Here is a 16,494-nt window from a genome sequence, read left to right as displayed (position 1 = left end):
AGGTTGAATAGGTTAGGACTTTATTCTGCAGAGTGTAGAAGAGTTGATAGAACTGTGCAAAATTAGGAGGACTATAAACAAGAAAAATGTGAGCAGGCTTTTTCCACTGTGGAGGTCATTGGTTAAGGGTGAAAGGTGAAATGTTTAAGGTGAACATGAAGGGGATCTTCATTCTGAGAGTGGTAAGAGTGCGGAATGAGCATTTAAGAGAAATCTAGTTAGATACATGGATGGGAGGGGCATGAAGGGCTACAGTCTCGGAGGGTATGAAGGCTACAGTCTAGGAGGGTATGAACGCTACAGTCTAGGAGGGTATGAGGGCTACAGTCTAGGAGGGGCATGAAGGCTACAGTCTAGGAGGGGCATGAAGGGCTACGGTCTAGGAGGGGCATGAAGGCTACAGTCTAGGAGGGGCATGAAGGGCTACAGTCTAGGAGGGTATGAAGGCTACAGTCTGGGAGGGTATGAAGGGCTACAGTCTAGAGGGTAATTTAAAACAACGAAGACTTAACAGTTTGTAGGTTAATTGGTCATTGTAAATTGTCCCATGATTAAGTGTTTCCCAATCTTTTTTAGCCCAATGCCCCCTAAAGCACCTTCATATTGCCAATGCCCCTCTTAGGCACAATATACTTTCCAGTGCTCCCATTGTGTAAAAGTATGTCTACGATATGCTAACATGATAAAAATGATCCTGCTTTAAATTTTTATTTGTCTTTAAACTGGCTTACACAGTACCTGAACGCTGTACAGCAGCTTCAATATCATTATGATCCTTAAGCTTGATGGATTTTAGCAAGAGTTGAAATATCTGGTTTAAGTTGTGACAGCAAAAGCCTTAAGTCCTCACATGTAACAATGTCCAAGCAGTTTCTGTTTTTTGTGAGTATGTGATTCACTGCACTGAAGCCTTTTTCGACAAGGTAGGAGAATGGAAATGCAATGAAGAGCAATTTGGCTCTTCTCTAAAGACCAGGAAGCTTTGTAAGACAATGTAGCCACATACCACAAAAGCCAACATTTTTGAAAAGCATTTTTGATAATTATTTCTTGCAAGCTCTCTTCTTGTTCTTCTACCTTGCAAAGAAATGGGGTAGTTACCCAGTCCAGAATTTCGAGATCATTCAAATCCTTGAATCGATTCTGAAAATCCTTCAGTGATAGCAGGTGTAAGCAGCACTCTTGCAAATCACCATCTGTGAAAGAATGCCATACTTTCTATGCAATGAATATATTCTTCTCCTAATGTTTTGCTTATATATTTCCAATTTTCTGATAAAAGTGGACACTGCACTTTTTGTCTGGATTAAATTGAAATTCTCATCTTGCGGTTTCATATTTAGAATGTTCACTTTGTCGTATAGATAGGCTAGGTCAGCGGTCCCCAACTACCGGGCTGCAAAGCATGCGCTACCGGGCCGCGAGGAAACGATATGATTTGGTGATATGAGTCAGCTGCACCTTTCCTCACTCCCTGTCACACCCTGTTGAGCTTGAACACACGCAAGCCATTACCCGCACGTCATCCATATCAGCGTGGGAAGGAGATCAACTCCTCGAGCTTGCAAATGACGGCGGGCTGAAAAGTATGTTTGACATAACATCTCTGCCGGTATTCTGGATCGCAGTCAAGGCTGAATATCCTGAGATAGCCGCAAAAGCACTGAAAACGTTGTTTCCATTTCCAACATATCTCTGCAATGAATGCAACGAAAACTAAATTGCAGAATAGACTGGACGTATGCAACCCCCTTCGAGTATCACTGTCTCCCGTCACCCCTCGATAGAACCATCTTGTTGCAGGAAAACAAGCCCAGGGCTCCCACTGATTCAGCGATATTGGTGCGTTGCAATGATTTTATATGTTCATACGGCGAAAATATGTGCTGTGAGTTTAATATCCAAACGTTACTTAAAATGTTATGCTGCTATTGCTTACTTATATAACCATATAACAATTACAGCACAGAAACAGGCCATCGCAGCCCTTCTAGTCCGTGCCGAATGCTACTCTCACCTAGTCCCACCGACCTGCACTCAGCCCATAACCCTCCATTCCTTTCCTGTCCATATACCTATCCAATTTTTCTTTAAATAATAATATCGAACCTGCTTCTGCCACTTCTACTGGAAGTTTGTTCAACACTTACTTCAAGCTCCCCTGTCCTCCCCTGATAATTGACTTATCACTATGTTCATGCGAGGAAAATATGTGCTGTGTGTTTAATATTAAATTCGTTAGATAAACCCTTTTAGGAATGAAATTGAAGTGTATTAGCCACTTATCACCTATATTCCGGTTGTGATTAACAGCACCCCCCCCCCCCCCGAACAGAATCACAAAAGACGAGTTGTAGAAAAAAATGGGCACGTACACACATGCACAAGTCACGCATGTGCACTGGTGCCCGTGCAAGGCTTCATGGTCATTGTAGTCATTCTTTGGGTAAACCCAATATATTTGACAGCTACTCTTGTTCGTTGGCAACCCTACACGCCCCCCCCCCCCCCCGCCCGATCGGCCGGTCCAAGAATATTGTCAATAATAAACCGGTCCACAATGCAAAAATGGTTGGGGACCCCTGGGGCTAGGTATACCACATCTCCATGTAGAAGTTCAATCTTGTTTCCCAAGCTCTTGTTGACTTCGAGCAAAACTTCACCCACTGTGTCTAAAGATCAAATAAATGTTTTAAGCAGCAGCCTTTTGACAGCTGCTGTCAAATCATCAACTGTTCACATTCTTCGTCATTACCTTGGCATAACTGACAAAATAATCTGCTCTTTACTGGAATTGCTTTAATTTTGTTGATAGATATTACAAGTCATGCTTGAAAAAAAAGTCTCTGGCTGTAGTTTTTGGCAGCAAGATGTTGACGATGAATTACACAATGGATTGCAAACAGTCTTGGCATTTATGGAAAAAAGAAATTCCACTAAATCAGTATGGTGACTTGCAATATATGGTGCGCCATCTGTTGCATGAGAAATCACGTTCCTAATCAGAATACTTTTATCCTCAACATAGGACATTTTAAGCTTGTCATAAATCGATTCTCCGTTAATATCTGTTTTTAGCTTTTTACAAAAGGGAACCTCTTCATAACTTTTCTGTTTTTGATAAACCATACATATGCCATTAGCACTACTTCATCTCGCATAGTTGACTCATCCAGTTGTATCCCAAATTCTGTTTTTTGTGGCTCTGTGCATAGTTAATACTCAATGTCTTCATTCATTTCATCAATATGACCAGCTGTAGAGTTATTACTCAGAGGAATTGATTTTTAAAGTACTGATATCCATTATGAGAACAGTGTTGAGCACTTCTGATACAGCAGGCATTATTAATCTTTCGCCAATTGTATGAGATTTCCACAATTTGCTATCATTTTGGAAATATTATAGGAAGCAGTGAGACCACTATCAAGGTCTTTTTTTTAGCTTTCTTGGCAAATGACTCAAATGTGCAATACTATTCAAATGCTCCTTTCATCTTCTGGAGCTGAATAATACCATGAGTAGTCTTTTCAGGGTGTCTTTTACGGAAGTGTTCCTGCAATCTTGATAGTTTTAGACAGTACAGTATTACAAATAAGAAACATGGGGCATTGCTGATCTGACAGGAACAGAATAAAACCATACTCCAGGTGTGTAACGTTGTATTTATGCACTTTCTGTAGTTTCTTTTCCTTAGCAAGATTAGAATTCTAGGCTTCACTGCCTTCAGGCTCACAGAGATCGCGGCATACATACTTATCCATCATTAACAGAGCTAAATTAAATTTAAAAATTAACACAAACTGGGAATGCCTATCGGATGTTGACGACAGTAGCAAGTTGACGTGGATTGTACAATGGTAGTGGCACGCAAAGGAAAAGCGAGGCAAAGATGAAGACTATCATAACAGCAAAAATTATGTTGACAAGGATTCAGATTGGAATAGAGCTGGTGTTCAGCAAGCTGCCTTTATACTATTCCAATTAGTGTGATTGACCAATCATGTAAGGTCTCATAATCCCCAAAGATGGTTCCTGACTGCAGATGTGAAGCCAAGGTCACTTTGAACACCTGAAGAGGAATCTCGGGGTTGGCAGGTTCACTGGCTGTGTTCCTCCATTTGGTTCTGACCAGCACTGTATTATTGTATGACCTGTTTTCTGTAGATCTGTTGCGAGTGTGTAATCAACTTACCAACTGTTAAATTGCATGAACTCGTTCTTTGCACGAGTGATGGGAACTGTTGAGCACCCTGGTTGTCTATTGGTTGGTAAGGTCAGATGAGATTGCTGAGTTTCAGGTGCATTTAACAACGAGTGCTCACCGCCTGTAGAGACGAGGAAAACTGCAGATGCTGGAATTTCAAGCAACACACATAAAAATTGCTGGTGAACGCAACAGGCCAGGCAGCATCTATTGGAAGAGGTACAGTCGATGTTTTGGGCCGAGACCCTTCGTCAGGACTAACTGAAAGAAGAGATAGTAAAAGATTTGAAAGTGGGAGGGGGAGGTCCGAAATGATAGGAGAAGACAGGAAGGGGAGGGATGAAGCTAAGAGCTGGAAAGTAGATTGGCAAAGGGGATATGAGAGGATCATGGGACAGGAGGCCTAGAGAGAAAGAAAGGGGGAGGAGGGAAGCCCAGAGGATGGGCAAGGAGTATGGTGAGAGGGACAGAGGGAGAAAAAAAAATTATTAATAATAATAAAATAAATAACAGATGGGGTACAAGGGGAGGTGGGGCATTAGCGGAAGTTAGAGAAGTCAATGTTCATGCCATCAGGTTGGAGGCTACCCAGACAGAATATAAGGTGTTCCTCCAACCTGAACGTGGCTTCAGCTTGACAGTAGAGGAGGCTATGGTTCTTTCTGTGTTCCAGTGGGCTCTTCCTCTATTATTTTGGGGAAGTGCCTGCTGTACTAATGGTCAGCCAGGTCTCATGCCTCAGTTAGGGTACTGCTTACCACCCACCCTCCCTGACCCCCAAGAATATTGAACACACCCCAAAGACTTCTATTTCCCCTAATGCCCCCTTGGTGGGGGGAGGGTGCTGCCCCCATTGGGAAATCACTGAGCTCGGTTAAATGGGGGGAATGCTGGATGCCACAGCTTGAAGGGCCTATTCTGTGTTGTATCTCAATAAATAAATAAAATCACTATCATTACTGTAAAGGGTAATAGGATTGAAAGATAAAAATATAAAAGTAATGGGGTGAGGCCTTCCGAACCAGTGACCCACGTCCTTGGGCATTAATGGCTTTGGAGATGGTAGATGCAATTGTCATGATCTTCCAATCCTCAAAGTTTGAATGAATTGGAAAATTGTGAATGTAAGCACTCATGAATAATGAAGTAAAAAGGATAGAGAGCAAGAAACTATAGACCACCTAGCTTGGCATTGTAATAGGGTAAATGTTGAAATTCATTATTTTAAAAAAAGTGATAGTGGGGTATTTTAGAAAATTATAGTACAGTGAAGTAGTGCTTTCATGGAAAGGAATGGTTTCTGATAAATTTTGTTGAAGCTTGTACAAACATGTACAAATTAAAAACAGGGCTCTGTCTGCTTCCTCGTTTAATGATCTCTTTGTAACATCAATTCGCATCCTGTCCATCCATAGCAACTTTTCATCACCTTGCTTATCGTTAATCTCTTTCAAAATGAGGCAGAGGTTCTGCTTCCTTCACCTTTTGCGGAAGCAAGTTGCAAAGACTCACGATCTCAGGAAAAAAATGTTCCATCTGTATTTAAAGAGAAACTTGGGCTGAATTTAGAACACTTCAAAAATAAGAAGTTGGTTATGACACAAGATAGGATAATGGAGGGTTAGCAAATTGACAAAGTAGAGTTGGGTAGTTATAATCCACGTTGAGTATTTACAATTTATATTAATGATGGTAGAAGAGACCAAGTGTATTAAAGCCATATTTGCTGATGATATAAAGATAGATAGGAATGCAAATTAAGGATACAGAGGGAATATTTGGTTAGTGTTGGCAAAGAGTAGGCAGATAGAATGTAATACAGGAAAATACAAGTACTTACTTTGGAAGGAAGAATAAGAAAAGTAAAATATAATTTTGTTTAAATAGAGAGAGATTGTAAAACGTTTACAGAAAGACATCAGTGACTTTATTTGTATAAGAAGCACAAAGTTCAGATGGCAAAATGTAATGTTGGCGCTTATTGTAACATGGAGTTTGAAACTGAGGATGTTTGCTCTGTACATTGATGAGACTACACATAGACTCTATGTAGAGATTTATACTCTTACTGAAGGCACTTTTAAAAGTTTATGGTTGATTTCTGGAGTGCATGGGTTGAATTGAGCAGAAAGCTGGAACAGATTAGGTTTACACTTAATGGAGTCAAGAAAAACAAGAAGTGATCTTATTGAAACAATAAGATTCTGTTTGACAGGTGCTGACAGTGTTTCCCCTCGTAGAGGAACCAAGAAGTAAGGAGTGTAGTTTCAACATAACAAATTGCTTATATAATGGAGGCAAAAAGGAATTCGTTCTGAGGTTTGTGGATCTTTGGAATTTCATGCTGTTGTATATCCCCAGCATATAACAATAAATGTTGAATTTAGTGTGTAAATCAAGTTAGGAATTTTTGAGCATGAGTTTTGGTGCCCGTAATATGGAGCATATGCCAAGGTTCCTCGTTTATTTATTATACTCATCCCAAGGATGAGCACTGATAGTGAATTGCAAATCAGAGGATCATTTCCTCTTTGTATCAATTGCATAGCTGTCCTCATCTTTTAATATGAAAAATGCAAATTTATCCCAGTAAAGTATATTTTAAAATGTGATTTGCAAGAAAACTGCTTCCATTAGAAGTATTCACTACTAGTCTATTCCTTAGTCTATAATCATTTCATTATAATATCACAAATTGAGACAGAATTTGAGTAGTAACCTTAATCTAAAGTGTTTTCCCATTTTCTCATATCCCTTTAATATTAATAAACACTTTGCAGGATTTGATGGGCATCGTAGCCTTGACTAAAGATTCAATGACATAAGCAGAAAATGCTGAAAGTAATGAGCATGTCAGGGAGAAAGCTTGGAAGCAATTAATATTTTAAAAAAATATTTTACATATTTTAGCTGCTTCCAGTATTGTTTTGGTTTTTGATCGATTGGTTATCCAAGATCTCTTCAAGGAGTGGTGCCTCAGAGACATCCATTATTAAAGATCCCCAACACCCAGAGCAGGCCCTCTTCTCATTGTTACAGTCGTGAAGGAGGCACACACTCAGCAATTCTGAACAGCTTCTTTCCCTCTGCTGTACGATTCCTAAAGTGGACATTGAGCCCTTGAACACTACCTTACTTTTTAAATATATATTATTTCTGTTTTTGCACTATTTTAATCTATTCATATAGATGTATATACTTTTACTTTTTCTCACTATTATTAAGTATTACATTGTACTGCTGCTGCTAAATTAACAAATTTCATGACACATGCCAATGATAATAAACCTGATTCTGAAGTTGTCAAAAACTAGTCAATGTTGTAGGTTATGTGTTTTGATTTTTTAATATATTTCTATATGTTATTGCTGCTCTCTGCAGCATCTAGGATTGTTGGTTGCCAATGGTAAAATGGGATTTCTTGTAGTGTTGATTAGAAATGCATTTCTTTTCATTTTGATACCAATTGTTATGCCATTTAGATCTGATGATTTTTGTGATTTTTAGAGCTCAGTTTTCCTGACAGATTTTCCAGTAAAATCAGTTTCTTACAAAAAGTTATGATTAGGGTCTAGATTATGTCGTTTAATTGGTTGTGTAGTTCATTCATAAAAATACTGAATATTAAAATGCCCACACATTAGGGTTGTGCTTTTGAGTGGCGGTGGTTTTGAGGAAATAAAGAAAAACTAGAAACTGAGCAGACCAGACAGTATCTTTGGAAAGAAAAATCAAGTTAACATTTCAGATCAAAGGCCCTTGGTCAGAACTGTGAAAAGAGAAAATAAATCAGTTTTAAATTGCAGGGAGAGTGGGGGAGGGGTAGATAGGACAAACTGAATATAGGAAATATAGATATATATATATATAGAATAAAGAAACCCAACAAAACCCATTATGAAAAGAAAACTCAAATACCCAATATGTAGGGAAAGAAACATAAAAGTAAGCAAATAACATTCAGAACTGATTCACGAAAGTGATCACCATATCAAACAAATCAAATTTTAGTCCAAAATTTTGGAAAGCAAGCCTCTTTTGGTTTTTCTTGGATCAAAATGCAAAAATGGATAAATTGTTTTGTTTGGTTTCCTAGCCTTTTCCTTAATCTGAAGTTTAAAGAATACTGGGACCACAATCCAGATTTGTATCACTTTAGTTATTATAGTCTGCAATAAAAATAATGCTGGTAATAGAATGGGAAATGATTGTGTTTGCAATCCACCTCCATTTTACTTTGATAAGTTTTTTTTTGTTCTTTCAGATCAGCTTCAACATGCCTGTTTACTGCAACAGTTGTGGAAAGAAGGCAGCAGTCCTTAGGCGTCCCAAAACAGGACATTCTCTTTGCAAAGAATGCTTTTTCTGGGCTTTTGAAGAGGAGATTCATCAAACAATCATATCTGCAAAGCTTTTCCAGAAGGGAGAGACTATTGGAATTGGGGCTTCTGGTGGGAAAGACTCAACTGTTTTGGCTCATATTTTGAAAGTCTTAAATGATCGATATAATTATGGGTTAAATCTGATGTTGCTTTCTGTGGACGAAGGTATTAGTGGCTATCGTGATGACTCCTTAGAGACGGTAAAGAGAAACCAACAACAGTATGATCTGCCACTCAAGATTATTTCCTATGAAGAGCTATATGGCTGGACAATGGATCAGATTGTGAAGAAAGTTGGTTTAAAGAACAACTGCACATTCTGCGGGGTCTTCAGACGGCAAGCACTTGATCGTGGTGCCATGATGCTAAAAGTGGACAAGGTCTGCACAGGTAATGCAAAACTAACTATATTTACCTCAGCCTATTCATACAAACTTACATACATTGTAAATGACTTCAAAATATTCACCGTAAAAGAAATGCAATATTTCACCCATCTCTACCTCTCAAATGTTTTGATCAAATCCACTTCTCTGTTCAGAAGATTCAGCCCAGAATAATTGACTTAGCATACATTTTCTCCTCCATCAGTGTTCCAAAGCATTTATATTTTGTTATTAGTTCAGACTTATTGTTCTTAATATAATCAGCTACATTTCTGCTGGTTTTCATTTTATGCTAGCTACTCAATGTGTAGAGTTATTTGATTTACTCCCAAGCTCATTGGAAAAATCATTCTCATCCTTTGTCTTGCACTTTGCTTACTCCTTCCCCACATAAGTGGATGGAAACCAGCTGTTCAGAAGCTTTTTGGTATAAATCCAACACCCAATGACCATTGATTAACAATGGTATCTTGCACTTGATTTACTTTGGAAAATCATTCATGATATTGAACAAGGATTAAATCTGGATTAGAGAAAATAGTGTTATAAGAATAAATAGGAATAATATAAAGCTTTGTAAGTGTTTATGCATTAATGGACAGACTTAGAAAATTGTCAAAGGTTAATGAAGTTTTTCCACAGTTAACTTTTAACATAGCCACAACAAAAGTTATTTGAGCAAATAGGCTTTTGAGAATTTTTTAAATGATTTTGGACACATTCAATTAATCTGGCAATCCTCAGCTAATTCAATGTTTTGCACCAACACTGCTTTCCCTAAGTTCTACATAACCTGCCTTGTTAATGTGATAATTTGGTTGTCTGGCTGGTCTTAATTCAAGGATGAGCCTGTGAACTTCTGACGTGCACATTCATTCAGTAACAAGCATGCCTGTGTGTTGAAGATAACCCTTTTATTCCCTTCACACCCAGGTCACAACGCAGATGATATTGCTGAGACAGTCTTGATGAATTTCCTGCGAGGAGATATTGCTCGCCTACGTCGCTGTACTGCGATTACTACAGGTAGTGAAGGGGCAATTCCTCGTTGCAAACCACTGAAATATGCTTATGAGAAAGAGATTGTGCTGTATGCTTACTTCAAGAAACTGGACTACTTCTCCACTGAATGTGTGTATTCTCCTAATGCATATCGGGGCTATGCCCGTACTTTCCTGAAAGACCTGGAATCAATCCGACCAAGTGCTATTATGGATGTGATTCACTCTGGTGAAAACCTGTCTGTGAAAGAGGATGTGAAGATGCCCAAGCAAGGCACCTGTGTGCGCTGTGGTTACATTTCTAGTCAGGGGCTCTGCAAGGCTTGTGTTCTTTTGGAGGGACTGAACCGTGGGCTTCCCAAACTTGGTATTGGCAAGCATGCAAAACTGCATAGCCGACTTCTAAACAAGGAACCACTCACTGAGGCAGAGAAGAAGAAGTTAAGAGTGGTTGATTTCTGAGTACTTTGACATCTAGGTTTAAGTTGTATAACTTGGCCAAAGCTGCCTTAAAATGTTAACTAGCCATTTTCTGAAGAAGGTGCTTTTACCAATCTGAATAGAATTGCTGGCATCAAGCATTTTTATCATGTTGGTGTCTGCCAGCATTGCAATATTATGAAGTAAAATTTTAATTAAGTTAAATTGCAAGGACAGTGGATTTATCATTAAAACATTTGGAGTAATCTTTGTAAGAGAGATGGAATCTGCTGCTGAGGACCCAGCACCATTCTGTTCTTTGCCTAAAATTCTTATAATGGAACAGTAAAACTAATGTACAGGGTTTTTTTTCTTGAAAAGCAGAGATTTTTGAGTATTAGATAAAGGTCAAGTGCAATAGTTGATCGAAAGGTAATTTATGATTTGCACCATGTTATGAAAATCTGTGTTTATGAACGCCTTTGCATACCAAGCTTTAAGGTAATTAAAGGAAGTTAAAAACAAATATAACCCCAAGATGATGAAATTTCCTCTTCTAGGAAGAGAATACTATTTAAACTTGGTTAATCTGAATATTGTTCCTGTTTTAGTAAAACCAGAACATTATCTCACTGGTTTTGGTTTAGGTCGAATGGAGTTAGCAGATTTGCTCAGAGGTGGAACTATAAATTGTATAGTTGGTGGGCCAAAGAACCCAGAACAAATAGTGCCATGACTTCTGGTACCTGGGGTGCCTAATGTTAGCATTTGTTCTTCTAAAAAAACTCAAAGATTACACTGTTGGCACTAAGATCCTTAAAATCCTTAACCTTGCTGAGATTTGTGGTTAGATTCATAGAACCCTACAGCACAGACACTGAGCCTTCAGCCCATTTAGTCCATGCCAAACTATCAATTTGCCTAGTTCCATTGACCTGCACTGGGACCATAGCCCTTCATACACCTCCCATCCATGTACCTCTCCAAATTTTTCTTAAATGTTGAAATCGGCCCTGCATCCACCATTTGCGCTGAGAGCTTATTCCACATTCTCACCATCCTCTGAGTGAGGTGGTTTCCCCTCATGTTACCTTAAACATTTCAACTTCCACACTTAATCCATGACCTTTAGTTCTAGTCTCACTCAATCTCAATGGAAAAAGCCTACTTGTATTTACCCAATCTATACCCCTCATAATTTTGTATACCTGTATCAAATCTCCCATCCAACTAACAGTCAGAGGGGCAACGACCTACAACTCTCTGGCTTCTTCCACGAAGCCAATGTCCAATCCAATTTACTATCTCATCTTGAATGACAAGTGACTGAACCTACTTGACCGACCTCCCATACAGGACTTTGTCAAAGGCCTTGCTCAAGCCCATGTAGACAACATTTACTGCCTTGCCTCCATCAACTTTTCTGGTAATTTCCTCATAAAATACTATATGATTGGTTAAACATGACTTGCCATGCATAAAGCCATGTTGACTATCCCTAATCAGTCCCTGTCTTTTCAAGTACTTGTATACTCAGTCTTTTAGAATACTTTCCAATAACTTTCCCACAATTGATGTCAGGCTCACTGGCCAATAATTTCCTGGCTTATTCTTGGAGCTTTTCTTAAGCAACTGAACAACATTATCCTCCAGCATCCCACCTGTGGCTAAGGAGGTTTTAAATTTCTGCACTAGTCTTCTACAGGGTCTTGGGGAGACACATTGTCAGGCCTTGTGGATTTATCCACCCTAATTTGTCTGGAGACAGCAGACACCTCTCTGAAATCTGTATAGGGTCCATGACCTCACCACTGCGATTGCCTCACATCAATAGACTTTGTGTCCATTTCCAGAGTAAATATAGAATGCAAAAAATCAATTTAAGATCACGCACATCTATTTTGGCTCCACACATAGATTATCACTCTGATCTTCCAAAGCACCGATTTTGTCCCTTACTGTCCATCTGTTCTTAATATATCTGTAGAAGCCTTTAGGATTCTCCTTCAACTTGTCTGCTGGAGCAACCTCATGTTTTCTTTTAGCTCTCCTGATTTCCTCAAGTGTTCTCTTGCATTTCTTCTTCTCCTCAAGTACCTGCTATGCACCTCCTTTTTCTCAACCAGGGCCTCAATATCTCTCAAGCCAATGTTCCCTAAATCTGTTATCCTTGCCTTTTATTTTGACAGTACTATCAAAATATTACTTTTGAAGGCCTCCCACTTACTAAGTACGTCTTTGCCAGAAGACAACCTGTCCAAATTCACACTTGCCAGGTCTTTTCTGATACCATCTAAATTGGCCTTTCCAGTTTAGAATCTGAACCTGCAAACCAGACCAATCTTTTTGCATATTTACTTTAACATTAATGGCATTGTGGTCACTAGATGCAAAATATTCCCCTACACAAACTTCTGTCACCTGCCCTGTCTCATTCCTTGTAGTAGACAAAGTATTTCACACTCTGTCATTGGGACTTCTATGTACTGATTAAGGAAACTTAGCTGAACACATTTGACAAGCTCTATCCCATCTAGTCTTTTTATAGTATGGGAGTACCAGTCAATATATGGAAAGTTTAAAATCACCTACTATCACAACCCTATGTTTTTGATCCTCTAAATCCTGTGGAATGTTGGGTGGTCTATAGTATAATCTTTATTATTGTAGTCATACCTTTCTTATTCCTCAGTTCTACTCATAAAGCCTCACTAAATGCACTCTCCAGTCTGCCCTGTCTGAACACTGCTGTGCTATTTTTCTTGACTAGTAATGCCACTCCTCCCCCTCTAATCCCTCCCACTCTCTCAGGTTTAAAACAACAGAACCGTGAAACACTGAGCTGCTAGTCCTTCCCCTCCTGCGACCAAGTCTCATTAATGGCTACAATGCCGTAATTCCATGTGCTGACCCATGCCCTAAGCTTGTCAGCCTTTCCTACAATACTCCTTGCATTTAAATATATGTGGTTCAGAATATTTGCCCCACCACGCTCAACCTTTCGATACCTGACGGTGTATGTAGGCTTAACAACATCTTTCTCCACAACCTCTTCACTATCTGTTCTGGCACTCGGTTTCCCTCACCACCAACGGCCCCCCCCCCCCCACCGTGCAGCATTAGCAAACCTTCCTGCGAGGATATTAGCTCCCTCCCTCAGTTCAGGTGCAAACCATCTGTTTTGTACACATTCCACCTTCCCTTGAAAAGAGCCCAAGGATCCAAAACAAAACTAAAGCCCTCCCTCCTGCACAACTCCTTGGCCACATGTTAAACTGTATGATCTTCCTATTTCTGGTCTCACTAGCACAAGACATGGATAGCAATCCTAAGATCACAATCCTGGATAACCTATCCTTTAGCACCTAACTCCCTGAACTCAGTTTGCAGTACCTTGTTACCCATCCTACGCATGTCATTGGTATTGATGTGGACCACAATCTCTGCGTGCTCACCCTCCCTCTTGCTGAGAATGCTGAGGACTCGATCCAAGATGCTGCTGACCTGGGAGACGACAAACCATCCAGGAAATTCATTCTTGTCCATAGAACCTCCTTTCTATTCCCCTAACAAACGAACCTCCTGTCATCTCTTCTCTCCCCATCCCCTTCCTTTCTGAGCCATTAGGGTGTTCTGCAGTTCACTCTATGCACACAAGACCTCAAGCGTGGTTTGAATTGATTTGGAGTAAGGCTGCTTTTGGAGGGGAGGTAGATTAATCTGAATGTTGGTGGGTCTAGGCTATTTATTGAAATATAAAACTGTCAATGGCAGAAATCTGAAATAAAACATGAAATGTTGGAAACACTATAGAAGTTGGCAATGTCTTATGAAAAGACGAGCAGATTTTAACCCTGACTTTCCAAGGCCTGGCCTTATCAGAAATATTTCCTTTGTCTTATTTACCCCTTTACCATCCTCTCAGCAAATGTAAACTTTTGTGTTTTTTCATACTTTGCCAGTTCTGATGAAGGGTCTTCAACTTGAAACATTAGTTTCTTTTCTACAGATGCTGACAGACCAGATGACTGTTTCCACTGTTTTCTGTTGGTTTCTTGGGTTATGTACTGCATTAGCTGAGCAAGTATTAGACGGCATTTGACTGGCTGTTTTATCAACTCAGTATATAAGGTTCTCATAACTTCTATTTTTCTCCTTGATAACCATGTATTCCTTCTAGTCCTCTCTTGTGACTGGTACTGGAACACCATAGACTGCAGAATATGGTTTGGAAGTGCTTCAGCAAAGAACTGTCCAGTCCTTTCCATACTTGGACGTATGGGCAAATTAAAATTTGGATCAATGTTCATAACTAGGTAAATGAGGAAAATACCTTTGATTTTTAAGGTCTTTTCTGTTTTTGCAGAAATAACCTAATTGAAATGTTTTGGCTCTGGTATAAAAGAGTAGGGTGTGGTGGTTTAGTGATTTGGGGATTAATGGTTTACAATGATATCCACACTGAACACTACCCTGGCAAGACAGTCTGGTATGATTCTACATTGTGTGTTTAACTCAGTACAAAGTTTACCAATTTAGTTTTGTATTATGCTAATTGACATCTGGATTTATTTTATTAAAATAATTTAATGAATTGAGTCAAGTATTTTATGTTGCCTACATTTCAAACCAGCCTCTACATCTATATGACATCAAAGCAAACCTAGTCAGTACTGCTAATAATCAGCTGATACCATAAACTTTCTATTTGTGATGTTTAAAAATACCCACTGCTCCTCTGATGATATAGCCCTATATAGCTCAATATTTGTTCATATATTTGTACTGATTTAGTAAAGAAATTACAAAACCATTGAGAAGGTCAGTGTAATTGGTTGGGAAATACAGATGGATTTTATTCTCAGTTGCGGGCAAGTATTTTTTAACATGTACCTAAGCTGCTAGTGGCGGGTGCCAATTTGTGTTGCCGCTGGAATATGTGAGCTGCCCCCAGCACACCCTTGAAGTGTGTTGGTTGTTAATGCAAATGACGCATTTCACTGTATAGGTGTACATTGATAAATAAACTTGAATCTCGAATCTTCATCTGTTATAAATGTCTTGTTCTGCAAAAAAGGACAATATGTGTAAAAAGGAATGAACTGCATGATTGCCGTATTACCCTATTTCATCTCCACAATGACCTAAAACTTAAAACTACATATAGTTCCGTGATGTAATACAAAGGTACACATGACAGTGTACAAAGATATGCATTTTTAAACAACACTTTCAATAAATCTTTGGAATCCTACAGCAGTAACCACTGATGTTTGCAAACTGATACTGTCACAGGAATTCGCATTTTAAGCAGTGTGAAAGTCATACTGTGTTCAAGGCTGTTATTCTACACTAATTGTCACACTTCTTGGTGCAATTAGAATAGAAGCCAGTTTTAGAGTAAGAAAAGAGCTTGCTCTTGTCTGATTTTTGCTGGTAGGCTGCATTTGAGGTGCTGATATCAAACCGAATGTAGAAGGTGTGCCAGTTTTTTCTGAATATATAATACCACTACGCATTCAGCAGCTCAGTTCTGGCCTCAGTCAGTCTTTGCATGTCATCTTAATGTTTTCCACTGTCATAGGAATAGGGAAGTCCTGACCTGTTCAGTTGCTGCTTGCCCTGTCAAGTGTAATTCCTGTCTGCCCAGCAATTGTTAAACTTCCCCTCCCTAAGTCTGTAGTGTAATAGCAACTGGTAAATTTGTGTGTCAAAAACAACTGACTCACAGCTGCCTTCCTGACGTTGTAGGCTGAATGGTCAGATGTAGCAGAAAGCCACCGGATTAACTGTGTATGCACATTCTACCTTCCTTTCCTGAATTGTCTTGATCATCAGGAGACAGTGTGATGCTTAACATATCCATACTCCACTTAGTGATAGATGGAATAATTACCCCAAAATTAGACTTTTTGGCTCACCCAGTCCATATGGGCATTAATGCTTCACTCAGAACTCACCAGGTCAGGCAGCATCTCTGGAGGGAAATGTTTCAGGTTGAACTGTTTCATCTAAAGATTAGATTAGCTTTATTTATCATGTGTACATTGAAATGTAGTGAAATATGTTGTTTGCATCAAGGATATGCTGGGGGGCAG

The 16,494-nt window shown here is 39.2% G+C and overlaps 1 protein-coding gene across 2 annotated transcripts in view; it reads left to right on the top strand.

Annotated features, from left to right (window-relative positions):
- The window catches only part of ctu1 (cytosolic thiouridylase subunit 1 homolog (S. pombe)), a 29,328-nt gene extending 13,811 nt beyond the window's left edge, over positions 1-15,517 (top strand). For both annotated transcript variants that reach the window (XM_063034319.1, XM_063034320.1), the window contains 2 exons: positions 8,472-8,979; positions 9,909-15,517. In XM_063034319.1, coding sequence (XP_062890389.1) covers positions 8,484-8,979; positions 9,909-10,438 — 1,026 coding nt within the window. In that variant the 5' untranslated portion in view covers positions 8,472-8,483 and the 3' untranslated portion in view covers positions 10,439-15,517. The remainder of the gene's footprint in view (positions 1-8,471; positions 8,980-9,908) is intronic.
- The last annotated feature ends 977 nt before the right edge of the window (positions 15,518-16,494 follow it).

The sequence above is a fragment of the Mobula hypostoma genome, chromosome 27 (assembly GCF_963921235.1).
Source record: "Mobula hypostoma chromosome 27, sMobHyp1.1, whole genome shotgun sequence".
Taxonomy (NCBI): Eukaryota; Metazoa; Chordata; class Chondrichthyes; order Myliobatiformes; family Myliobatidae; genus Mobula; species Mobula hypostoma.
Note: the sequence above shows the minus strand (reverse complement) of the source record. Positions and strands in the feature narration are given on the sequence as shown.